Source organism: Triticum aestivum, chromosome 4A, assembly GCF_018294505.1.
Source record: "Triticum aestivum cultivar Chinese Spring chromosome 4A, IWGSC CS RefSeq v2.1, whole genome shotgun sequence".
NCBI classification, from domain to species: Eukaryota; Viridiplantae; Streptophyta; class Magnoliopsida; order Poales; family Poaceae; genus Triticum; species Triticum aestivum.
Genome location: NC_057803.1, coordinates 67,245,146 through 67,271,350, shown reverse-complemented (window position 1 = coordinate 67,271,350; position 26,205 = coordinate 67,245,146). Strand labels below are relative to the sequence as shown.

Below are 26,205 nucleotides of genomic sequence, written 5' to 3'. Positions count from 1 at the left end.
CATTGAATGAATTGAAAGTGCGTTTATTTCCTTTATCATTAACTGGTACTGCATTTTCATGGTTTTCTTCTTTACCACATGGTTCCATTCGAGTTTGGTCGCAGCTAGAGCAGAAATTTCATGATCACTTTTATAGCAGCGACAATGAACTCAAGTTGACACATCTAACATCGGTTAAACAAAAGCATGATGAATCGGTCTCCGATTACATCAAGAGATTCAGAGAAACAAAAAACCGGTGTTTTAGTTTGGTGATAACCGAGAGAGACTTGGCAGACCTAGTGCTGAGTGGTTTGAGAACTCCCATTAGAGAAAAGCTAGAAGGTTATGAGTTCTTAAATATCAACCAAGTCTTACAAAGGGCTTTGGCTCAGGAAAGCCGAAGCAAAGATCTCAAAGAAGTGCATAGATACAAAGCCGATCGTCCAAAGATGAATATGGTGGAATATGATAGTGATCACTCGGATGATGAGGGTGATGTTTTTGCTACTGAATTTGTTTGTCCATCTAAGGCCAAACCCTTTACTTGCAATGATCTGAAACCGATTCATAAGAATCGTGATGAAGAGATGAAGTTTACTTTTAACATTGCTAAGTGTGATAGAATATTTGATGCTTTGCTGCAGGCTAAGATTATTAGAATATCTCATACTTTACCGCCGTTTGAAGAGCTAAAACGGCGTGCTTATTGCAAGTATCATAATTCTTTTTCTCATGCTACTAACGATTGCAATGTTTTTCGACGACAGATACAATCGGCCATTAATGATGGACGATTGAACTTTTCTGAGATGCAAGTTGATAAACAGCCTTTTCCAATGAATACCATGGATTTGGAGGGGAAGAAGCTACTCATTCGGCCGGAGGTAGCCGAATCTGCTAATAAAGCTAATGTCATTGTCGGTGAGCCCAGGAAAGACAAGGAGGACAACAAGGTCTTGGGGAGACAGGTTGTGCTTGATAAGCAACCCGATGGCAAGGAAGTGATCAAAATCACCATCAAGAATCCTACACTCGGGGGCAACCGCAAGTGCAAGAAAATACTCGTGTTAAATTTGTCAAGCCCAAGAGTCCAGAAGTTGGCAAGTGGAAGAAGAATGAAGCTAAAGTGCAGCGCAAGCGGATCAAGCCAACTTTTGATTATGTGCTGTCCAAGTATGCTAACCAGTCGGCCAGTTCTAGTTTCAATCGACCGACTCATCTGAAACGACCAAGGTCACCATCAGCTGATATGTTCAGTCGGTATACAAAACCGAGTGGACCAAGGGCGCAGTTTTCAGAAGAGCAGAGGCAATCTGTGTGGGATCGACTTGATTACTCATATAATGGCCGACTCAACATCAGTGACTATCAGTCGGCTGGTCAAAATATGCGACCGAGTGGAAATTTCATGCATCTGGAAAGTCGAAAAGAATGGCGTGTTAAGTCACCAAGTGTTGCAGCAGTTGAGTCGGGAAAAAGCAAGGAGAAAACGGATGCTGACTCACTTATCTTGGGCACCAAAACATTTGCCATACAGCAGCCAATTGTGCATAGCAAACCGACTGAGCCGATACTTTCTATCGCGCCAAAGCACTCGGCTAATGATCATGAAGCAAGCACCAGCCGAGTAAAAACGAGAGATCCTAAATACACTCAGCCAAAGTGGTGTCCTCCAGGGCTAACAAAGACACAGAAGAGGAAACTACAGAGGTTAAGGAACCAAGAGATGGCAGAACAAGAGGCTGAGAAGCAAAGGGATAAGTTGTTCAATGACACTCGGCCTATGGTACCTACAAAACAAGTGTGGAGGCCCAAACAAATACGAGATACAGTGGCCTCTGCGCCTATCACAGCAGCACCTACACTACCAAAGAGGACGATGCAACATATGCATCGTCTACGTTACACTTCTTACTTCTCTTCACTCGGACAAATTTCTGAATCGGTGGATGCACTTGAGGAGGAGGCTGATATGTTGGACTATGAGTCTACACCGGTTCATGAAGGTATGGATATCAATATGGTGTATTACTTACCTGCTGAGTTTCGTGCTGTAGATGAGGAAGGGGAGGTGGATCAGCTGGATTTTGGCCCTAAAAACACAATATTCGAGAAGCCAAAAGAACCAGTAACGCATCTGAAACCATTATATCTCAGAGGTCATATCAATGGGTCGCCGCTCACTCGGATGCTTGTTGATGGTGGTGCTGTGGTAAATCTTATGCCCTATTCGGTCTTCAAGAAATTGGGTTTGCCTAATGAAGAATTGATCAAGACCAATATGGTGCTCAACGGATTTGAAGGCAAAGAGAAAACTGAAGCCAAAGGTGTGATGTATGTGGAGCTTACAGTCGGAAGCAAAACTTTGGCTACTGCATTCTTTGTCGCTGAGGTGCAAGGTAACTACAACGTCATACTAGGCCGTGATTGGGTTCATGCAAACCAGTGCGTGCCATCCACTATGCACCAGTTTTTGATTCAGTGGGTTGATGATGAAGTGGAAGTCATTCATGCGGATAACTCGGCCTGTGTTGCTTTGGCCGATGCATCGGTGGATTGGCAACATCCCAATGCTACTTGCTTGACGGGACGTGACTTATCAGAGTTTGATTTTCTCAGCGCGACCAAGAATGGTTTTGTGCCCGTCTCTTTAAAGCCGAGTGAATGCAATCGGCTCCAAGGTATGATATGTTTAAATGGATCCTAATTCCGAGTGGTTACAAAAACGTCTTGTAAATATCGGTCCAATGAGAACGATATGTATGAGTCTATAGAGGAGTTGGATGACATGGATAAACTTGGACAAGGTTTTACATCAGCCGATCCGTTAGAAGAGGTAGATATTGGAGATGGTTCAGTCACTCGACCGACATTTATAAACAAAAATTTGAAAGCCGATTGTAAAGCTAAGTTAATCGAGCTATTGAAAGAATATGTTTGTTGCTTTGCATGGGAATATCATGAGATGCCAGGGTTAAGCCGAGAGCTAGTGGAGCATCGGTTGCCTATAAAGGCCGGTTTTAGACCTTATAAACAGTCGGCCAGAAAATTTAATCCGAAAACATATGACCGGATCAAGGAAGAGATCGGTCGACTGCTTGAAACTAATTTCATTCGACCTTGCAGGTATGCCGAGTGGATTTCTAACATTGTCCCAGTAGAGAAGAAAGGATCTGGCAAGTTGAGGGTGTGCATTGATTTCAGAGATTTGAATAGGGCTACACCCAAAGATGAGTATCCTATGCCAATAGCCGATATGCTTATTAATGATGCTTCTGGACATAAGGTTATTAGCTTTCTAGATGGTAATGCCGGATACAATCAAATTTTTATGGCCGAAGAGGACATGTACAAAACGGATTTTCGATGTCCTGGTTTCCTTGGTTTATTCAAGTGGACAGTGATGACATTCGGATTAAAAAATGCTAGAGCCACATATCAAAGGGCTATGAATTTAATTTTTCATGATTTACTCAGTGTCATACTTGAAGTTTATATTGATGATATTGTTGTCAAATCGGATGCTTTTGAATCTCACTTGGCCGATTTGCGTTTAGCTTTTGAAAGAATGAAAAAGTATGGACTGAAGATGAATCCTTTGAAGTGTGCATTCGGCGTATCAGCTGGCAAGTTTTTGGGTTTCATTATTCATGAAGATGGCATAGAGATTGATCCCAAAAAGATAGAGGCCATACAGAAAGTGGAGGCTCCAACATGCAAGAGAGATATGCAAAAGTTCCTTGGCAAGGTCAATTATTTGAGAAGGTTCATAGCTAATCTGTCAGGGAAAGTTGATGCATTTACTCCTATCCTTCGGTTAAAGAATGATGCTGATTTCACTTGGGGGGCAAAACAGCAAGAAGCATTTGATATGATCAAGAATTATTTGTGCACTCCTCCGGTGATGAGAGCACCCAAGCATAGGGAACCCTTCAGACTTTACATTGCAGCAGAGGAAGAAGTTATTGGTGCTGTTCTAACTCAAGAGACCGAAGGAAAAGAGCATGCCATCACTTATTTGAGCCGCCGCTTATTGGACGCAGAGACAAGGTATACATTTATTGAGAAATTATGTCTATGCTTATATTATGCTTGCACAAAACTGAGACATTATTTAGTGCCGAGTGCTTGTGTAGTAGCTTGTCAAACCGATGTCATTAAATACATGTTGCATAGGCCAATTCTTAGTGGTAGAATTGGCAAGTGGGCTTATGCTTTGATTGAATATGATTTGGCTTATGAATCTCTAAAGTCCATGAAAGGCCAAATTGTTGCTAATTTCATTGTTGAACATCGGATTAATGACAAGCATGATGTTGATATGAACCTTATTTCATTAGTACCATGGAGATTATACTTTGATGGGTCAGTTTGTAGCAATGGCCAAGGTGTTGGTATTGTTTATATATCTCCTCATGGTGCTGTTTTTGAAGCCTCATGCCGCTTAGAATATTTTTGCACAAACAATCAAGCCGAATATGAAGCATTGTTATTCGGCCTAGAGATGTTACTTGCTATAGGTGTTACACATATTGAGGCTTATGGTGATTCGTTACTAGTGGTACAGCAAATATCCAAAGTCTTTCAGTGTTTGGACGAATCACTTAATGTTTATCTTGATAAATGTCTAGATATAATCTCTACTTTGGATTGTTTTAGCATTGCACATATATCTAGACATGACAACTGGAAAGCAAATGAGTTGGCACAACAAGCATCTGGATACCATGTTGATCATGGCATGTTTCATATTTCTCAAAATCCGATGTCTTGTCTTACCAGTATAGAAGAGGCCGAACCAGAACCCACTGATTCGGTCATTAACAAAAAATCTAGTGCAGGTGACAATTCCGACTGGAGGAAGCCCATTGTTGCTTACTTGCGTAATCCGAGTGAAAGGGTGGACAGGGCTGTTCGGCGTATGGCTTTTAAATATACTATGAGGGATGATGATCTTTATCGCCGAACAGTTGATGATGTTCTTTTAAAGTGCTTGGATGAGGACCAAGCAAGAGTTGCTATGGGAGAGGTACATGAAGGCATTTGTGGTACTCACCAGTCGGCTCCCAAGATGAAATGGTTATTACGACGTGCTGGGTTTTATTGGCCGACCATGATTAATGATTGCTTCAGATATTATAAAGGGTGCGAAGCTTGTCAAAAATTTGGTGATATTCAATTGGCTCCCGCTGCTATGTTGCATCCTATTATCAAGCCGTGGCCTTTCAGAGGATGGGGTTTAGACTTTATTGGGCAAATCCATCCGTCTTCTTCAAAGGGGCATCGGTTCGTATTGGTGGCAACTGATTATTTCACTAAGTGGTCTGAAGCAGTACCTCTCAAGAACATGACGCATACGGAGGTAATTAAATTCATAACCGAGCACATTATTCATAGATTCGGTATTCCTCAAACGTTAACTACAGATCAAGGTTCATCTTTTATGTCACACCAAGTCAGAGAGTTTGCCGAATCTTATAACATAAAGTTGCTCAATTCCTCCCCATATTATGCCCAAGCTAATGGACAAGCTGAGTCTAGCAATAAAATTTTAATCAAGCTCATCAAGAAGAAGATTGAGGATAATCCAAGGAGATGGCATGACTTGTTGTCTGAGGCATTATGGGCACATAGAATCTCAAGGCATGGTGCTACGAAAGTGACTCCATATGAGCTAGTATATGGTCAGGAGGCTGTTTTACCAGTGGAAGTAAATTTGAATGCTTTGAGAATAGCCAAACAAAATGATTTATCGGCAATAGACTTCTATAACTTGATGATGGACAACATTGATGAGGTTGCTGATAAACGTTTGGCTGCTTTGAATGCCATAGAGAGAGATAAGTTGAGGGTGGCAAGGGCTTACAATAAGAAAGTCAAGTTGAAGAATTTTCAAGTTGGTGATCTCGTCTGGAAAGTGATTCTACCGATTGGTTCAAGAGATAGAAAATTCGGGAAGTGGTCTCCAAGTTGGGAAGGTCCTTTTAGGATTACAAGAGTTGTTCCCGGAAATTCATATTTGGTGGAATCAATACAAGGGGCATTTTTACCTCGAGCTCTCAATGGCAAATATTTGAAGAAGTACCACCCGAGTGTGTGGCAGGAAGCCTAAGTAGGCAATGGCCGATATACGATTATCGCCCTTAGCACAAACATGGCCAATACATAATTATCACCCTCAGAAGAATAGATGGCCGATGGAGTGTTGACATCGTCCTTAGAACAAACATGGTGCAAATTATTTTTCGGCATGCAAGCTTTGCCGAAAAACAGGGGGGCCTGTGTTGACACCTGATTTTGGCACAATGCAGAATGCAATGGAGATGGCCTCAAATGACAAAATATTCTAAATGAGAAATTTCACATTGCCGAGTGGAACAACTTTGACGTTTGGACCATAATCATTCGGTATCATATCAAAGACCAAAACTACACTCAGATTGTCATGTTTAGGTGTTCTGAGTGCTTTTTGGTCAAGTACGCCTCCAGGACAATCTCGGATGAGGGAGTGCTCTACATGCATTGTCTTCGTCTCGTCGAGTCGGTCGATTTTGATATAAAAATCATCTCAATCCGAGTTCGTATGCAAAAGTTAGAGCTATCTGGATGCAGCCCTGTCAAGAGGCGAAATATGACGCGGAAGACCAGACATGTCTTGGCAAGTGTCTGATGTAATGCGTGAGTGTTTTGGCCCAGAAGATGGCCTCGAGTCGGAAAACGTTCAACACGAAAGTTTTTCGTCTCGTCAAAACGGTCAACTTTGCTTTTGGACACATTTTCATCCGAGGTTGTTTGCTGCCTAAAAGACCTTGCCGGGGAAAGCTTGCCGCCGTGAACAGTAACCTTACCGGGGAAGCTGCCCGTGAACAGTAACCTTGCCGGGGAAAGCTTGCGCCGTGAACAGTAACCTTGCCGGGGAAAGCTTGCCGCCGTGAACAGTAACCTTGCCGGGGAAAGCTTGCCGCCGTGAACAGTAACCTTGCCGGGGAAAGCTTGCCGCCGTGAACAGTAACCTTGCCGGGGAAAGCTTGCCGCCGTGAACAGTAACCTTGCCGGGGAAAGCTTGTCGCTGTGAACAGTAACCTTGCCGGGGGAGAGCTTGCCGCCGTGAACAGTAAACTGCCGGGGAAAGCTTGCCACCGTGAACAGTAACCTTGCCGGGAAAGCTTGCTGCCGTGAACAGTAGAAACGGTCGAGGCCAATCCGATCAGATGCTGAAGATGGGCTCAAATACTTATCTAGATGGCTTCGGATGAAGAAGTGTTCAACACGGGAGTTGTTCGTAACGTCAAAACGGTCAACTTTGCTTTTGGAGTCATCATCATCCGACGTAGTATACGACCTGCAGAGACGCTGCAAGAGTCAGACGGTCCAGTCAGCTACATGAACGAGTCCGACTCGAAATTAGAGATGACCCCGTGGAGTATTCAAGATGGCCTTATTTGGAAAAGTGATCAACATACGGATTGTTGGCCTCATCGAAGCACACATAATTGATATTTGAACCGTCTCCATCGGAAGTCATATGCAGATTCCACAGCCCACGCAAGGAGCAAGACAGAAGATTGGACCAGATTCGGGCTGAATCCGGGTGGGACCAGAACTAGGATTCTAGGACGTGAATTGATGTAATTTTCTTGTAAGGAAAGCCTGGATAAATCCTTTGCTTATACGGGAAGTCCAGCCGCCTCTTATATATGTTGGGGGTGACGGCCGATTGAACAACACACAATCGAACAAATCAATATACTACTTTTTCATATACGTTTTATCTCTCCACCGTTTTTCTATCTCGTTCTTCGCTGTTCTTCGTGTTTGAGAGCTGCGAATCCCGAGGCTCTAGGGGCGAGCGAATCGACCTAGGGCAGCCCATAGCCGCTGCACTCCCTGACGGGGTCCCTCCCGGGGGTGTGGGGTTTTCGGGTCTGCAAAAAGCGCCCGTCGACTGTCTTGTGTATCGCGCTGTCGGTCGGGTCTCCTTCGACGTGAGCTGCGATGCATCACCCCTGGCGTCGAGGGTACACGTGACGTGTTCGTGTGTCAACAGAAGGGGAGCACTCGTCTCTAGAACATGAAAACTGAAAAAGAGGCAGACACCATCTATAGCTAGATAAGGATACAGATTAAGGCACACATGGTGAACTCAAAAAATGTGTTTCACGCCCCGTCTTATAAATTATCCTTCTGATTACACATTTTCTTGTATATAAGTCATTGTAACCTCACTGATTTAATATAGGACGCTGATAATATCCACACTTATGGCATATTAGACGTCCATCCACACATTCTGTATGGCGTAAGTAGGAGGCAGCTCATACGGGTCATGTAGGGGTGAACATTAGAATTACTCACACGTATGGACGCAACTATTTCGTGTCACACGTCCAACAAACTACTACTCATTCTCACCTTGCGTGTGTGGCACAAAACAAATCTGCCCACACGTCCTGGCGCACCCGTGGGATGACACTTTAGTTATCTTGGAGGATGGCAACTATAGTTGTCATATGTGATAAACACTTGCCTTATGTGATCAAACAATAGTTGCCATGTGTGATTAACTAGTTGCCACGCATGGTCTAACCATAGTCGCCATGTATGGTTAATCACAGTTGTCATGTGTGTTTACCTAGTTGCCACGTACGCACAACTGCAGTTGTCATCTAGCAACGAATCATAGTTGCCATGTGTGTTTACCTAGTTGTCACGTGCTCGCAACTGCAGTTGCCATCTAACAACGCAGGAGCGTCGCGTGTGCGAAGAGCAGTTCGTCCACACACGCGTGGACTAGATGGTGACTGTATGGGCAGAAACTGGTTCGCCCACACGACACAGCTGGTAACCACGTGTTGCGGGTCGTGTGGGCGAACTCTCCAATGCTCACACACACGATGATGCCCATGTGACGCTGAAAATCTAACAAACTCCTTTAGAATTCGTGCAAAACAAAATCAACGTGTATCAACACATGTGGGCGAAGTACAAACATGCTACACATGTGGGAGTTAACATTTCTGTTAATTTATTGGGTTGAAATGCGCGTTTTTTTCCTTCTGTTGCAAGCGCACGGGCTCCTTTACTAATAGAGTAATTAATGGAAGAATATTATACGAAAATCAATATTCGGTGAAAATTGATGAAAACCATGAGAAGAAGATGTTTCGAAGTTTCAAAAGAATGAAAAAAGTACGGGATGTTAAGATGATGATGTTTTATCACCACACAAAATTTCAAGTTGAAATACATGGGAAATGTGAGTTATGAAAAAGGGAATATCAGCGTTGAATAGTGCCGAACAATAATGGCACCATTCAGAGCTGAATTTATCTTTTTCATAACTCACATCTCGTAATTTGTTTCAATTTGAAATTTTACGTGGCAATAAAACATCATCCTCTTAACATTCCATTTTTTTTTGTTTTTTTTCAAAACCTTAAAATATGGTTTTCAAGAAATATTAGTTTTCGTATGATATTCTCCTGTAATTAAAACTCTGTTCTGAGATGAAAAGACTCTGCCCATCAGCAGTTCAGCACCTTCACGGCAGCACGGGTCCGCTACTCGCTAGCCGTCCGGTGAAGCCTCGCAAGCAGCTGCCGCCGGGATAAACCGTTTGTTGGCCAGGTCTCTCTATCCTGTTTGACACCACGCAAACTAAATCGTGCAAGTAGCAGCGCCGTCGGGCAAGACAAAAATGCTCTCGCTGCGGGCGCCGCCCCGTACTCTCTCCGCCTCGCCGTGGCGGAGACGGGGCCGCCTCGACGGTTTCGCCGCGCCGCGTTGTGTCAGCGCCGCGCCACCCGCGACAACCCTAGAGACGGCTACCGCGCGGCCGGCAGGCGTCTCCTTCCCGATTCTGGTACGCCGGCTGCATTTATCACGCCACCACTAACCTGTTCGGCCAAATGCCGCTGAGGCCACTGGTCTTCCACGATTTTCTCATCATAAATCGTTTCTTTAGTTATATACATGGCTACTTGATGCACAGTGAGGTATGAGACTTTGACGGCTATAAATTTGCCCTTTATCATTATGTACTGGATTTCGAGTTCCCATGCTGGTGCTGCAAAGGAGGAGTACTTTTTTCATTTGAAGCAACCAAATATCAGTGCCAAATGTCTTACGCTTATAAGACAAGGTCAATCCTGCTCCACAATATCTTATCCATATAATGCCCTATCTAGGCCTTTGGAAGGCTATAAAGGACAGACGAGGAAGTTGATGCAATCATCAAACGAACATAAGCATAGCTGCCAAAATAACAAAATGAAGTTGAACTGACCTAACCACATTTCATTACTTTAGTAATAGATGATGCCCATGTATAATTCTGTAAAAAATGAACGTTGCCCTATTTGATTCACATTTTACCCTGATTATTTTTTTGTATCCACTTGTGAAGAACAGTCAACTTTAGGAGAAAAACAGAAAATATGTTGATCTCATAGTCAAATGTTTTTTAATCCAAGTTTCATAACTTTGTAGTATGGTAAGCCAATTTGCCAGCCCCCTACCTGTACATATTAAGGATGACACATGTGTAGTCAATAACAGTGATTACTGGTCAAGTCCAACAACTCTGGCTGGATAAGACAAAGGGACTAGAGTTACTGAATTTATACAATTTCCTGCAATGCTTTACTAGAAGATCAATTGGAATATATTCTCATACAGTCACGCTAGACAATTATTTGACGAATTTATTTAGTAGTATTTACTATTTAGTCTTTCATTTGTTCAATTCTGTAGGTAAATGGCTGCACTGGTAAAATGGGGGTATCTGTTGCTGAGGCAGCTACTTCAAGGGGTCTTCACCTAGTTCCTGTTTCATTCAGTAGCAGAGAGAACCTTGATAAAACAATACAAGTGGGTGATACAGACGTTGAGATATATGGCCCTTCTGCAAGAGAAGATGTTCTTTCATCTGTCATTGACGAATACCCAGATGTAGTTGTGGTGGACTACACGGCGCCTGATTCTGTGAACTGTAAGTTTTATCTTTGTTATTTTATTTTGCTTTATGACATCTTATAACTTGCTTGGGATGATTTATCATCATGGTAGCTTCTACAATCGTGAAATTACTGCTGCAGAAATTCCTTTTCCATGTCGTTATGTACAAACATGCTTCTATCTGACTAATATCTGCAGAAATTCCTGCTGCTTGTTTTTTTTTTGAAAATTTATTTGCAAGATCTGATGCATATATTTTTGTTTGGCTTACATTAAGGATTAATTTCAGTTTTATATGACGAAATAATATGATAGGAAACTACTTCGATTTGATAGCTCGACACATTTGACCTAGAATAACTAAACTAGTACTCCCTCCGTCCCAAAATTCTTGTCTTAGATTCGTCTAGATACGGAAGACGAATCTAAGACAAGAATTTTGGGACGGAGGAAGTAGTAAATTGATTTGGATCTTGCTAAAAGTCTCAGGTTCTTAATCCGTGGGTAGTTTTCCCCCCTCCATTGCTCAAGAGGGATACGAAGAAGAAACTAAAGATGCTTGATTTTTTGGTCTATTTGTTGTTTCCTTTCCGTTGCCGCCTTCAGTCTTCACTCCTCTGGCTGAAAAAAAAAACAATACTCTTGGATTATGCAGCTAACGCCGAGCTCTATTGCAAGCTTGGTGTGCCATTTGTAATGGGCACAACTGGTGGGGATCAGCAGTTACTGTACAAATCAGTGCAAGATTCAGAAAACTATGCACTAATATCTCCACAAATGGGCAAACAGGTACGTCAAAAAAGCACTGTCAAATCTAATAAGTTGTTGAAAACATGAACGCCACACATGATTTTCCCTTGTCAGGTTGTTGCATTTCTTGCTGCAATGGAAACAATTGCGGAGCAGTTTCCTGGGGCCTTCTCAGGCTATCGTTTGGAGGTATGGTTCTACCTTGAAAATTCAGGTTCACAAAGGAAGTGTTGGACAATGTCAAAAGTCTTTAAGCTTTTACTTCAAGGACCATTTCTTCAATCATTAGTCTACCCTTATATGTTTGAGAGAAACTACCCAGTAATATAAGCTCCTTTGCAAGTTTTCGAATTGTTTGTTTGCTCTGAAACTTTTTGTTAGAATATTAGGCCAAACGCATTTCTGTTGACTCACCCTAAACTTCCATGTGTCATTGTGGAGGTCTAAGTGTGAGAATATTTGCAGGTACTGGAATCCCATCAAGCAGGAAAGCTGGACACATCTGGTACAGGTAAAGCTGTGATTGCTTGTTTCGAGAAATTAGGCGCGGTCTTTGACATGGAGCGGGTAAGTTCGTATTCTTGTGCTTAAAGTTTTTTTTTTGAACCTTTCTTGTGCTTAAAGTTGAAAGTATATATTATCTGTATTCTTAAGCAAATAGCAACTTGACCCTCGTAATGTGCATCATGACCTTAAACTAGTCATTTTCAAATCCACAGTGGAATTGCCATGCCATTTTTTATTCGGAACTATAAATTTCCTTCAATATGATTGATCTTCTCTCAAACTTCTGTCTTTCTAGACCTGAGGATTTTGTTAATATTACTTCACTGCAATCTAGATGAGGAATTATCTGTTCTTTCCACGAAAAAGATACCATAGTATGCATTACCAATTTGAAAGAAAGCTTGGCTCTTAGTGACTACTCTTGGGAATCCAGCCAAGCTGTTTCATTGGCTGCAGGATAAACTCTGAACATTGTATGCATGATCACAACTGCATCCCCTCGTTATATTCTTGGAAAATGTTTTAGTATATCAACTGGAGGCTATAAGTTCCAACTCTAGCCTCCTTACTCTTAAATGCTTGATAACTCCATTTGGGAATACTTGATGATTGTATTTTCTGGAAACATGATGATTGTATATAGGTCTATATCTTCGTATTTTTATACCTTTGGAGCCAAGGTTATGTTTACCTGTTAGTGTCCTGAAGCTAGGATTGTAGGAGATGCATTGCGGTTCCTGTTTACTTTCATCCTATTTTATCGGAAAGGCGGATGGTCCGATGGTAGAAGAACTTCACGGGTCTCATTTCATTTCTCCTCCTAACACCTGGAGGAGCTGGGAACTGCACAGTAGTACAGTGAGCTCTTCGGATGTGCCACTTGGCACCAGCTCACTGGATATAAATGACAAAATAAAAGCCTATGCACAGTAGTACAGTGAGCTCTTCAGGTTTGTCACTTGAGGCGGAGCCTGTTTTCTTACATGAGAGAGCTGTGCTTTCCATGCCTAGCGACAAGGCAGCGGGCCCTGATGGATTCACGGGTGCCTTTCTCAAGGCATGTTGGGACACTACCAAGTCGGGCATCATGCTTGCCATCAACAATTTCTCTGATCTCCACGCTACTCACTTTCATTGGTTGAACTCTGCTGACATTGCTCTCATTCAGAAGAAGGATGTGCGGAGGACATCGTCGATTTCCATCCCATCATTCTTATCCATGTCCTCGCTAAGCTAATTGCTAAGATGATGTTGTTATGGCGATGCTAGAAGGAGGGCGCGAGAGGGCCGGCCGGGGGTCTTTTTGCCCACGGCCGGGCAAGAGGAAGAGGATTTCCTTCTTAATTCTTGCTTGATTGGATTGATACATCTCCTCTCTTTATATAGAGGTTACTTGACTCCCAAGCAAGGCTTACTTGACCCCTAAGCAAGCGACCCTTATCTCTAATTAACCCTAAGACTAACGGGCTATACCGCCAGCCCAGGCCATTAGGCCCATTACGTACTCTAACACTACACCCCACCTGGACATGCAGCTTGTCCTCGAGCTGCAGCCTAACCAACTTATAACCATGACTCGATGCAACACAAACCTAACATCTAAAAACAAGCCTTTTACATCTCGTCTTGTTTTATTACTCTCAACCTGAAATGGATTGGGATGCTTTATTTTGGACCCCTTAACAAAAAGTGGACACCATCCGCACGTCGGACGTGCACGTGTACAGCCACCTGGATCCCATGGACATCACCTGGACAAAAGGAGTGCATGTGTATGGCCACCTGGAAGTGGTCGCAAGAGCGACCAGCAGAGGGGCCCTCGCGGTGGCCGACGGCGGAATGCAGTGGTGCTACGCGGTGTGCTCCTGTCGGTGACACCCTGCCTTCTCCCCGCCGGACGGCTGTTGGTCTGCACCTCACAGGGAAGAGTGGAGGGCTTGCGATGGAGAATGACGAGGAGGGGTGCGTCCCCCCAACCGCCGATGTCGCAGATTTGAGGTCGCTGCCCGCGGGAAAAACAACATGGCCGCTGCCTGTGGGGGAAACCGCATGCCCAAGATCCCCGACGCACTGGACGAGATCGAGGTCCTTTGCGCAGCGAAGGGCAATTTGGAGGAGCGGCAGCTGCAGACCACGCATCTCCCGCACACGTCGACGCGCTAGGAGGCCGCGCGCGGCAGCCTGCAGCCTCACCGCCGCCGACACGTGGCGGGTAGTGATCCAAGCCGGAAGCGGTGACGACGACGGCAGGAACTTGATTTGCTGGATGGGGACGCCCTGGGGAAGCGGTGATGGTGACGACGGGAACTTGATTTGGTGGATCGGGACTCCCGCCGGCGCGGTCGATGTGGGACCGGAGCTGACCGCCGGTGGCTGCTGCAGCAGAGCGCCGGGCGCGGCGGAGGCCGCCAGGAGCGGCGGCTGCCACTGCAGCCAGGGCGGGGCGGTGGTGGCTGTGGATGGCAGCTGCAACGGCCCGGCGAGCGCGGCGGGGACGCCTTGGGGCAGCAGCAGCGGCTGCTGCGGCAGAGCGCCGGGCGCGGCGGAGGCCGCCAGGAGCGGCGGCTACCACTGCAGCCAGGGCGGGGCGGCGGTGGCGGTGGATGGCAGATGCAGCGGCCCGGCGAGCGCGGCGGAGGCCGCCATGTGTGGCGGCTGCCACAGCAGCCACGGCGGCGCGGTGGCGGCGATGGGCGGCGTAGCCTGGTGCGGCAGCAGCCACGGCGGCGCGGTGGCGGCGATGGGCGGCGCAGCCGGGTGCAGCCTGTAGGACCTGGCCAAGAACAGGCGGATCTCCTGGACCGCCTGGGTTAGGTCCCGCAGCGCCCCGGACACCTCCTTCGGGGTGAGGACGGCGGGGGCGGGCGCGATGGAGGATCCCGGCGCGGGTAGGAGCGGGGCGACGGTCGTGGTGGTCGCCGGAGGCGACGAGATGACCGACAGCGGAAGAAATGGGTTGGGCAGCGGTGAAGACATGATCGAACCGAAGCTAGCTGATACCAAATTGTTATGGCGATGCTAGAAGGAGGGCGTGAGAGGGCCGGCCGGGGGCCTTTTTGCCCACGGCCGGGCAAGAGGGAGAGGATTTCCTTCTGAATTCTTGCTTGATTAGATTGATACATCTCCTCTCTTTATATAGAGAGGTTACTTGACTCCCAAGCAAGGCTTACTTGACCCCTAAGCAAGCGACCCTTATCTCTAATTAACCCTAAGACTAACGGGCTATACCGCCAGCCAGGCCATTAGGCCCATTACGTACTCTAACAGATGTCCAACCGGCTTTCCCCGCACATGAATGAGCTGGTCTCGCACGTCCAAAGTGTGTTCATCAAAAGAAGATGCATCCATGACAACTTCATGTATGTGTGCAATTTCGTGAGATGCTTCCATCGTAGGAAAACCCCGGTGTTGCTCTTCAAACTTGACATCAGAAAAGCCTTTGACTCGGTGCGGTGGGACTTCCTCCTCGACCTACTTCGACACGTTGGTTCCCCGCCTCGCTTCCGAGGTTGGGTTTCAGCCATGCTGTCCTCGGCTTCGTCTCTCGTTCTGCTCAGTGGCGTGCCTGACAATCCCATCAAGCTCGACAGGGCCGTTGAAGCAGGGGGACCCTCTATCCCCCGTGTTATTCGTGCTCGCCATCGACTCTCTGCACCACATCCTGGCAAAGAGCACGGCTCAAGGAAATCTTCATCCCCTTGGTGGAAATGATATGCCTATCCGAGCTTCGCTTTACGCGGATGACGCCGCAGTTTTTCTTGCGCCCATTAAGGAAGACGTCCAGTTTTTCAATGATACTCTCAAGCTCTTTGGGGCTGTCACTGGCCTTGTCACAAATTGTTCCAAGTCTTGTCGCCCCAATCTGTTGCGAAAATCTTGATCCGGACATTCTCCAATCCTTCCCAGCCAAGTGTTCCTCCTTTCAGATGAAATACCTTGGGCTGCCTTTGCTTGTCAAGAGGTTGAAGAGAATTCACTACCAGCCCCTCGAGGACAAGATTGCAGGTCAGCTCACCCCTTGGGTGGGAAGGCACATTGCCTCGGCAGGTCGGGCAGTCTTGGTTAAGTCGGTCCTCACGACGATTGCTATCTACTACATGACGGCGTTAGATTTACCGGTGGAGGTCAAGAAAAAGATCGATGCCCTTAGACGTGCTTTCTGTTGGGCAGGTTGTGATAAGGTCACAGGTGGAAAATGCAAGATAAATTGGGAACAAGTGTGCAAGTCCAAACTGCTTGGAGGCCTGGGAATCCTAAATCTCGACAAGTTTGCCATCACTCTTCGCCTCCGTTGGCTGTGGGGCGAGTGGCTTCACCCGGACAAGCCATGGGTTGGCTTGGGAACCCCTTGTGATGACAACGACCAATATATTTTTGTCGCGGCTACCAAGGTCTAATTTGGCGATGGCTTGCGTGCCAAGTTTTGGGAGTCTCCTTTGCTCGATGGGATTAAGCCCAAAGACATGGCCCCTAAAATATAAGAATTGTCGAAGAAGAAGAATTGCTTGGTTCGAATGGCTCTGCACGACAACTTCTGGACTTCCCAGGTGGACATTCTTCGGGGCCTCACCGTCGAACACCTCTCTGAGATTGACACTCTTTGGGAGAAGGTCTCCCATATCCACCTCGACATCGACACGCCCGACACTATCACTTGGAAGTTCCCCACTGATGGACACTACTCGGCGACGTCGGCCTACAAGGCGCAGTTCTTTGGCCATACTGACACGGCCATGATACCAACCGTTTGGAAGGTTTGGGCGCTTCCTAAATGCAAATTCTTCGCTTGGTTGGCAATCAACAACAGGATTTGGACGGCGGACAGGCTTGAGCGTCGTGGGTGTCCAAACTGTAACCTTTGTCCCCTATGTAAGCAGGTGCAGGAGTCGGCGGCCCACCTTCTATTCCAATGCGGACACACTATCAGAGTTTGGTGCATGATCAAAGATTGGTTGGGTCTCCATGATGTGCATCCTTCTGATTGGATTGACGCGACTTCCATTAAAGAGTGGTGGAGCCACAATGCTACCAAGAAGACCCAATCGCGAAGGCCACTTGCTTCCTTGATGCTTCTTATCTCTTGGGAGTTGTGGAATGAGAGGAATGCACGGATCTTTCGTAATAATGCCGTCCCAGTTGGAGTCATCGTCGCTAGGATTAAAGAGGAAATGTCGCTTTGAAGCATGGCGGGGGCGAGGCACTTGAGTAACATAACGCCGCGAGAGTGATTGTTGTAATTTGGCCATGGGCCTTAACCTCTAAAACTTCTCTCTTAATCAATTAAAATGGCAAATCTTTTGCCGTTTCAAAAAAAAAATCCATTTAATTTACGAAGTAGCGGCCCAAGTTTTTTTTTTCCTGCCTGCTGATGTCTTTTCTCCAAGCTTGTTACTACTGATTTATAGCATTGGTTTGCTATACAAGTGGTCAATAGACTTGCGCAATTTCTGAAAGTTATGGAACTGGTGTTATATTATGTATTGATTGTTACCTTCTATGTCAGCAGATGGTTAAGATCAGGGATCCTGAGCAGCAGCTTTATATGGTGGGTGTCCCCGAAGAACACATTGAAGGGCATGCATTCCATTTGTACCATCTGACTTCTCCCGATGACAGGTAATTACCACCCTTCTGAAATGTGATGCTTTACATTCAGGTTTGCTGATTGTTCTGTTTTCTCTTGCCAGCGTTTCATTTGAGTTCCAACACAATGTTTGTGGCCGTTCAATATATGCCGAAGGGTCAGTTGATGCCGCCGTGTTTCTGTATAAGAAGGTTTGTGTATATCTTGCTTCGTATGATTGTTGTGACACACGTTACTTGGATTTCTTGTTATCTTATTACTATTTCCTTCTAATTTAGGTACAATCAATGGATCCTAAGAGAATTTACAACATGATTGATGTCTTGCAAGAAGGCGATATGCGGTGAAGTTAGTTGATTAGGTCTTGATGGATCTGAGTGAAATTTTGAAACAATCTTCCCGTATCTTGCGGAAACACAGGGGATTTGGAGGGGTAGTATTTAGTGAGTAGTGTGGACTGTGGAGTACTGGAGTTGATGATATATGTGCTGAACTGCATGCACCCGAATAGCTTAGTCCAGAACCTTAAATTGTACGACCGGAAGTGGGGCAGGACGTCAATATTGTTCATGTGGGTGGTAGCCTGGTAGGTAACTGTTAAGCAAGTTTTTCTGGGCTTCCCGCTCATCCATCTACCAAAGTTGCATCTCATATGTACCATCAGCGAGAAGGTCAGTGGCAGAAGTCGCCGTACGCATCAAGTGAGAAATAACAGGATGCCAATCATATTTCGAACACACTGTACTACACACGGTACATCAGAGTGAAACAAACACACAAAACAAGCAGATGCAGATCGAACTACTCCAGAAATGGAACCTCTCAACTGAACTAACAATCGTCCTCGCAATCCAGTTCAAGAAATGAAAAACAATCGTCCTCGCAAACATTATTTTGTGGAAGCAACGTCGCCTGCTACCAGTGAGCAAAGGAGCGAAAAATAACTCGTTCGTGGCTTCAACCAAAAGAGCGAGCAACCTCGCTCCGCCGCGGACAAAACCATCTACGGCTTGCCGCCGCTCTGCTTGGCAGGAGGAAAGAACGGCAGCTTCTTGAGGAACGGGAGCATCTTCTTGAAGAGTTGTGGCTCAGTGACGGCGTCACGCTGGGCCCGGGGGTGGTAGATCGGCGTCGGGGTTGGCGCCGTCGGCGTGTACACCGGCGTCGTTGGCGGCTTGACTGCAGGCGGGAGCGAGTGATCGTGGTCATGGTCATGATCGTGGCCATGGTCGTGATCATGATCGTGGCCATGGTCGTGGTCATGGTCGTGATCATGGTCGTTGTCATGGTCATGATCATGGTCGTGGTCATGGTCATGGTCGGGCTTGGGAGGGACAGTCACGGGCTTGTGGAAGACGACCAGGTGGTGCTTGTGCAGAGGATGGCACAGGAACGCTGAGGCGCATTCAGCCGACGGTTGGTGCACCTCGCCGGCGAGCGCGACGAAGGTCGTCTGGCCGTCGCGGCCGGGCCGTGTCGCGACGATCTTGGAGGGCTCCTGCCCGGGGCACGGCGCGCCAGACGCGCTGTGGAGCTGCGCGAAGCAGTCCTGCTTCAGCTCGCCGTCGTCGCCGACGAGGCCGGCGTCCAGGGGGACGCTGAAGGCGCCGGACTTGTCCACATGCCCCACGGCCTTGCTCTGGTACTCGCCCTTGCCGTTCTTACACTTGACAGCAACCTGGAGACCTGACACAAGCCAATGGCAAATTGAAAAAGGCCAGTTAGGCTCTGCTTTTCTTTGACGCTGTTGGCAAATTCAGTGTGTCTAAAAAGTTTACGTACCTTTGAAAGCGGCCTCGGCATTCATGCTCTTCCTTGTGCAGTCCGAGCACCTGGCCAGGCCGACCACGACCGGCGCCGCCTCGCCGTGCACAGCGTTCGCGAGGCCGATCGCCAGCGCTACGGCGCAAACCCCGAACAGAAACCGCCGAGGTAGGAGCGCCATTGTGGAGCTCGATCTACCACCTGTTCGGAGATGCTAAGGAAGGGAAGCTGTGGATGGATGGATGTGGACAAGGATGGCATCGTTTATATAGGCGCCAAACACCGACGAGGTTCAATCAACCGGAGCGGCCCGTAAGTGAAACAGTGACGAACAGCTAAATTAGACGCCGGCTTTGCAGATTAGCCATTAACGTCGCCTAATGTGATCTCCTTTCCTTCAGATATACTCCTCCAGCTTTCCTCGCACTGGCCGTTAAATGCTCAAGCGAAGTGTAGTACGTAGCACATGGATTGCCATTTTGCAGGATTAAGTTATCGACCGGATCGAGGGAGGGTGAATGGAAGATTTTAACAATTTCTTCAAAAACACATTTTCGGAAGAAGAAGAAGAAAGTAAACAAAACAAAGCGCAAATACTGAAAAGAGGAATAGCTGAACTTAAGCGGTCATTAGCTTACAAGCATGTGAGGCAAAAGTAAAACTATAGTAAGCTAAAGACAGAAGTATGCTTAGGGTTCCTCTGACTCAAAAAAAAAAAAACTTAGGGCTCTGACTCCCGCAGACGCTGCCGCCGGTTCGCCTCGTCTCTGGTGGCCCTAGGGTCTGGAGGCGCCGTGGACCCGGGCCCTTGCTGGTGGGAGGGATCCTGCTTCGCTTTTAGGTGTTTTATGATTTCGTTTAGGGTATGCGTCCTACTCACGAAGACGAGGCGGTGGCGCCTCCCTGAAGATGGAATAAGCTTCTCCCCGACTAGCCCCGTTCCGGTGATGCGTCTAGCGTCGCCGGAGGGCGTGTGAAGGCGTGTCTCCGACAGATCACGTGGGATTCAGTCGGCATTGGTCTTCAGTGGATCTGTTTGGATCCAGTCTTCGTTTATGCGTCTACATGTTGGTTCTTTTGATTTATACTTTTCTTCGTCAGCGACGGGCTGCGCTGATCCGGTAGGGCCTTAGCACGACGACTTTCCGACTGTCCACTACAACAAGTTTGGCCCGACTTCGGTGAGAAAGGGACGATGAGGCGGCGCGCCTTTGACGCGCTCTAGTGCTTTTAGTCGTCACTACTCGCTAGGTGGTCTACGAACATGGATATAATTTTTTTTATTTCTGTGTTCTTTGTACTACTATGGCATAATGAGTAGATCCAGAGTTTTCTCCAAAAGAAGGCAGAAGTACGCTAGATAGAGAAATAACCAAGTAGCGTTACAAGAAAATAAGTGAAAGTGCATCTAATCCCAAGGTGGATTTTGATGATTCATGTCAACATATCTCAAAGAGCAAAGCATGAAGTTAGGCAGCGGAAATACATATAGTAGTGAATAATGGTTTTGCGACAATCACAAAGAAAGGGGAGGGGAAGTTCTTCGAAGTAGAGACGATTATAGAATGTAAAGGCAGTGCGAGGAAATATAACTCGGGAAAGACACAGAGTTGTGTTACCCCAGTTTGATCTATTGGCACAGTTCTACGTATGGGTTGGAAATGAGCCATAGCTCTGGTAACACTTAGTCCTTGTCTTGTTCTCCATGAGTTAAGTTCCTCAAAACTCGCCCAGTCATTCGAGGTAGATCATGATGTGATCTTCGAACCTTCACGTATTTGTTCTCCGACAAACCCACAATCTAGAAGCTCTTGAACAAATGGCTATCCGTCTAGAGGATTATGCACAATCCTCAAGAGTAATAAGTTCAAGTTAGGCTTTCATCAAATTATTTGATGATGTTCAATCACTTCTCATAATTAGGCTTGGATTATTGTGAGGAATGGGTTGCTCATACAACACTTGTTAATTTCTCATGGAGCAACCAACCACTTATGGTTGAGGTAGGGGATATTTATAGCCAGGGTGGCAACCTAGGGATTGATATGATCGTTGGAGATGCACTCACAGCGACAACACGACACACTAGTAACAATTGAATTTCAAATCAGGTGTGCGTGGACTTCAATCTAACTTAGCATTTAGACATCCAACCATCGGCAAAGACATTTAACTCTGATGCCTTGACAGTATTGAGACTAAATAACTCACCTAAAAGGATATTTCAAAGTATTCTCTCTCATAAGAAATAGGTTGGATTGAGTACACATCAAAGACTTCAATCTAACTTACTTGAACCCCTCTTAATAGTACGTTTTATCATATGACTCAAATAGAAGCAATAGAGAACTAGTAAACAAAAGTCTACACAGGAGCTTCTAATACGCCACATGATATTTCGAGTTCTTCAATTGTTCCACAAGTTTTATGGGGCATAACTCATGGGTTAAACCAAATCCTCGGGGACTTTAACCTGTGTATGCTCATGAACACATTAGTCTCTTAACTATTTTGTCATTAATCATCCAAACCCTCTATGTGGTACTGTATGAACTTAGACCTTTTTCTATAAGGTGTTTCTCGGAAATTTTAATGATTCTTAAATAGTTAGTGGATTATTGTTTCCCAGTATTGTATGGTTGTAGTTTGCATCTTCAGGAAGGAGTGCATGAAAGCAGTGAGCATGCTGAGACCAGGGTCATAAAAACGATAATCGGCTACTCCACTTGCTTCTATTTCAATGATGCGATGGATCACTAGCTGAACTAGACAATAGCCCGTGCATTATCGTGGAATGTTACTGTGTGACAAAGAGCTCAAAAGAGAAGGGCACACTATGAAGAAAGAGAGTTAGGCAATCCAATTTTGTACATTATCTTAGTATTACATTAGATGGTCAATAGTAATTTGTTCATCTTAGTGGAAAGGAGACCATGGAACTACAAAAAAAATTAGCACATGATTTATTTAAATGAGAACACTAATTTAGAGAGCAAATAAAGAAAGTCTACATCATGACCAAGAGGGCTTCAAACAAAGAGATACTACCGCAATATGAATTGCTTGTTTGCACCTTGATTGAACTCCAAGCTTCAATCTTACTCACGTATGTGGTTCCGCTTAGCTTATAGCACTACATTTATATACATCCGGATTGTAAAAAAATATTGTGGTAACCTGTGCTGAAACCAGTACACATGAAGTATCATATTTAAGAGTTGGACTTGCAGGATCTTTCTCCCTCCATGCAACAACTGCGTGTTTTACCGAAATCAAGATAGGCTGCTAGGAGTAGGTGGACCACACGAAGGAGGCCACCCGGTGTTCTAGTAGTGGCCACGCAATGCGAGGACCTCTTCGTGTAGGCGACAAAGATCAGACATATGATTCAAGAAAAGAAGCAAATAGATGAGGGAGGCACTTAATGCGGCTTGAACTACGTCGGTATTTTCCTAAAGAGAAAGGGATGATGCAGCACAACTACGGTACATATTTTCCTCAGTGATAAGACCAAGGTTATTGAATCAGTAGGAGAACCACGCAACACCACGTAAACAACTTCTGCACACAAAGAACAAATACTTGCAACCCAACGTAAGAGAGGGGTTGTCAATCCCTCATGGATAAAAAGATAGGTAAAATTATAGTAGATTGGATAAATAGATCTCGCGGGAACGCGAGATAAAATAAATAAATAAAAATTGCAGCAATGTATTTTTGGATTAATAGATCTGAAAATAAAAGCAAATAAAAATAGACCGCGAAGACAAATATAATAAAGAAAAGACCCAAGGGCAGTAGATTTCACTAGTGGCTCGAGAAAATAGCAACGGTGGGTAACAAATTACTGTTGGGCAATTAATAGAACTACAAATAATCATGACGATATCCAGGCAATGATCATTATATAGGCAACATGTCCAAAATTAGTAGACCGACTCCTGTCTGCATCTACTACTATTACTCCACACATCAATCGCTATCCAGCATGCATCTAGTGTATTAAGTTCATGGAGAAACAGAGTACTTCAATAAGAACGATGACATGATATAGACAAGATTTATTTATGTAGAAATAGACCCCATCTTGTTATCCTTAATGTCAATGATATGTACGTACCGTTTCCTCTTCTGTCACTGGGATCAAGCACCGTAAGATCGAACCCATCACAAAGCACCTCTTCCCATAGCAAGAAAAAATGATCTAGTTGGCCTAACTAAGCCAAAGATTCGAAGAAAAAATATGAGGCTATAAGTAATCATGCATATAAGAGATCAAAGAACTTAAATAACTTTCATGGATAAAAACATAGATCTAATTATAAAATCAAAGTTCATCGGATCCCAACAAACACACGGCAAAAAAATACATCATATGGATCTCTAAGAGACCATTGTATTGAGAATCGAGAGAGAGAGAGAGAGAGAGAGAGAGAGAGGAAGCCATCTAGCTACTAACTACGGACCCGTAGGTCTACAATGAACTACTCACGCATCATCGGAGAGGCACCAATGAGGATGATGAACCCCTCTGCGATGGTGTCTAGATTGGATCTGGTGGTTCTGGAACTTGTGGCAGCTGGAATTGATTTTCGTAGACTCCCCTAGGGTTTCTGGAGCAAGGATGTATTTATAGAGTGAAGAGGTGGTGCGAGAGGCCACCGAGGTGGGCACAACCCACCTGGGCGCGCCCTGGGGGGTTGTGCCCCCCCCTCGGGGCACCCCCCTAGGTGCTTCTCTGACCCATCTGGTGTCTTCTGGTCCAAAAAAATCCATAAAAAGTTTCGCTACATTTGGACTCCATTTAATATTGATTTTCTGCGATGTAAAAAACAAGCAAAAAACAACAACTGTCACTTGGCACTATGTCAATAGGTTAGTATCATTTTTTGGTACTAACCTATTGACATAGTACCCAGTGCGAGTTGTTGTTTTCTGCATGTTTTCTTACATCGCAGGAAATCAATACCAATCGGAGTCCAAACACAGTGAAACTTTTTGTGAATTTTTTTGGACCAGAGGACATCTAGTGGGCCAAAGAAGCACCGAAGAGGGAGCCCGAGGTGAGCACAAGACACTAGGGCGCGCCTGGAGGCCCAGGCGCGCCCTGGTGGGTTGTGCCACCTCGGTGGCCTCCGGCACCGCCTCTTTTCTCTATAAATACTCCAATATTGCAGAAACCCCGGGGAGTCGACGAAAATCAATTCCAGCCACCGCAAGTTCCAGAAACACCAGATCCAATCTAGACACCATCACGGAGGGGTTCATCATGTCCACTGGTGCCTCTACGATGATGCGTGAGTAGTCTTTTGTAGACCTTCGGGTCCGTAGTTAGTAGCTAGATGGCTTCCTCTCTCTCGTTTCATTCTCAATACAATGGTCTCTTGGAGATCCATATGATGTAATTCTTTTTTCGGTGTGTTTGTTGGGATCCGATGAAGTTTGAGTTTATGATCAGATCTATGTTTTATCCATGAAAGTTATTTGAGTCTTTTGATCTCTTATATGCATGATTTCTTATAGCCTCGTATTTCTTCTCTGATATTTGGGTTTTGTTTGGCCAACTTGACCTATTTATCTTGCAATGGAAAGAGGTGCTTTGTGATGGGTTCGATCTTACGGTGTTTGATCCCAGTGACAGAAGGGGAACTGACACGTATGCATCGTTGCTATTAAGGATAACAAGATGGGGTCTATTTCTACATAAATAGATCTTGTCTACATCATGTCATTGTTCTTATTGCATTACTCTGTTTCTCCATGAACTTAATACACTAGATGCATGCTGGATAGCGGTCAATGTGTGGAGTAATAGTAGTAGATGTAGGAAGGAGTCGTTCTACTAATCTTGGACGTGATGCCTATATAATGATCATTGCCTGGATATCGTCATGATTATTTGAAGTTTTATCAATTTCCCAACAGTAATTCGTTTACCCACCGTTTGCTATTTTTCTCGAGAGAAGCCACTAGTGAAATGCACGCCCACGGGTCTCTTCTTTATTATATTTGCCTTCGTGATCTGTATTTATTTGTTTTTATTTTCATATGTATTAATACAAAAAACCCAATAATATATCACTGAATTTTATTTGCTTTTATTTGCATTTATCAATCTACTACAATTTGTATCTCGTCTACTTGCCAATTTCTGGCGCCGTTATCTGAAAGGGATTGACAACCCCTTTAATACGTTAGGTTGCGAGTATTTGTTATTTGTGTGCAGGTGCCGTTCACGTAGTGTTGCGTGGTTCTCCTACTGGTTCGATAACCTTGGTCTCATCACTGAGGGAAATACCTACCGTTGATATGCTGCATCATTCCTTCCTCTTTGGGGAAATACCAACGTAGTTCAAGCTGACATCACGTATCAGCATCCCCAAGCTTAATTCTTGCTCGTCCCCGAGTAGGTAAATGATAAAAACATAATTTTTGATGTGGAATGATGCCTAACATGTTCATCACATATTCTTTCTTTGATAGCATGGACAATTGGACTTTTATATGGTTCAAAGCAATAGCCTAGTTTTGGCATGAGGACTTTAATACTCAAGCACATCAACAAACAACCATGTCTTTCAAAATATCAACACTAAAGCAAGTTATCCCTAGCCCATTATGCTCAATCATTGATCCATTCATGAAATACACTCGCATATTAG

General features: G+C 45.2%; 2 protein-coding genes across 3 annotated transcripts; one reads left to right on the top strand and one right to left on the bottom strand.

The window, feature by feature from the left end:
- Positions 1-9,511: 9,511 nt before the first annotated feature.
- Positions 9,512-18,419, top strand: LOC123085178 (probable 4-hydroxy-tetrahydrodipicolinate reductase 2, chloroplastic). 2 transcript variants are annotated; one of them, XM_044506784.1, is made up of 8 exons: positions 9,512-9,844; positions 10,735-10,972; positions 11,594-11,727; positions 11,803-11,877; positions 12,154-12,255; positions 17,702-17,811; positions 17,883-17,970; positions 18,058-18,419. In XM_044506784.1, the coding sequence occupies exons 1-8, from the start codon at positions 9,680-9,682 to the stop codon at positions 18,124-18,126; spliced, it is 981 nt and encodes a 326-aa protein (XP_044362719.1). In that variant the 5' UTR covers positions 9,512-9,679; the 3' UTR covers positions 18,127-18,419. The 2 variants fall into 2 exon arrangements, with proteins under 2 accessions (XP_044362719.1, XP_044362718.1); XM_044506783.1 differs by having other exon boundaries at positions 17,699-17,811.
- Positions 18,420-18,481: 62 nt separating this feature from the next.
- Positions 18,482-19,794, bottom strand: LOC123085179 (proline-rich protein 2). Its single transcript, XM_044506785.1, has 2 exons — positions 19,562-19,794; positions 18,482-19,465 (listed from the first exon to the last, which is right to left on the bottom strand). Exons 1-2 carry the CDS (start codon positions 19,722-19,724, stop codon positions 18,783-18,785), a joined length of 846 nt encoding a protein of 281 aa, XP_044362720.1. The 5' UTR covers positions 19,725-19,794; the 3' UTR covers positions 18,482-18,782.
- Positions 19,795-26,205: the final 6,411 nt, after the last annotated feature.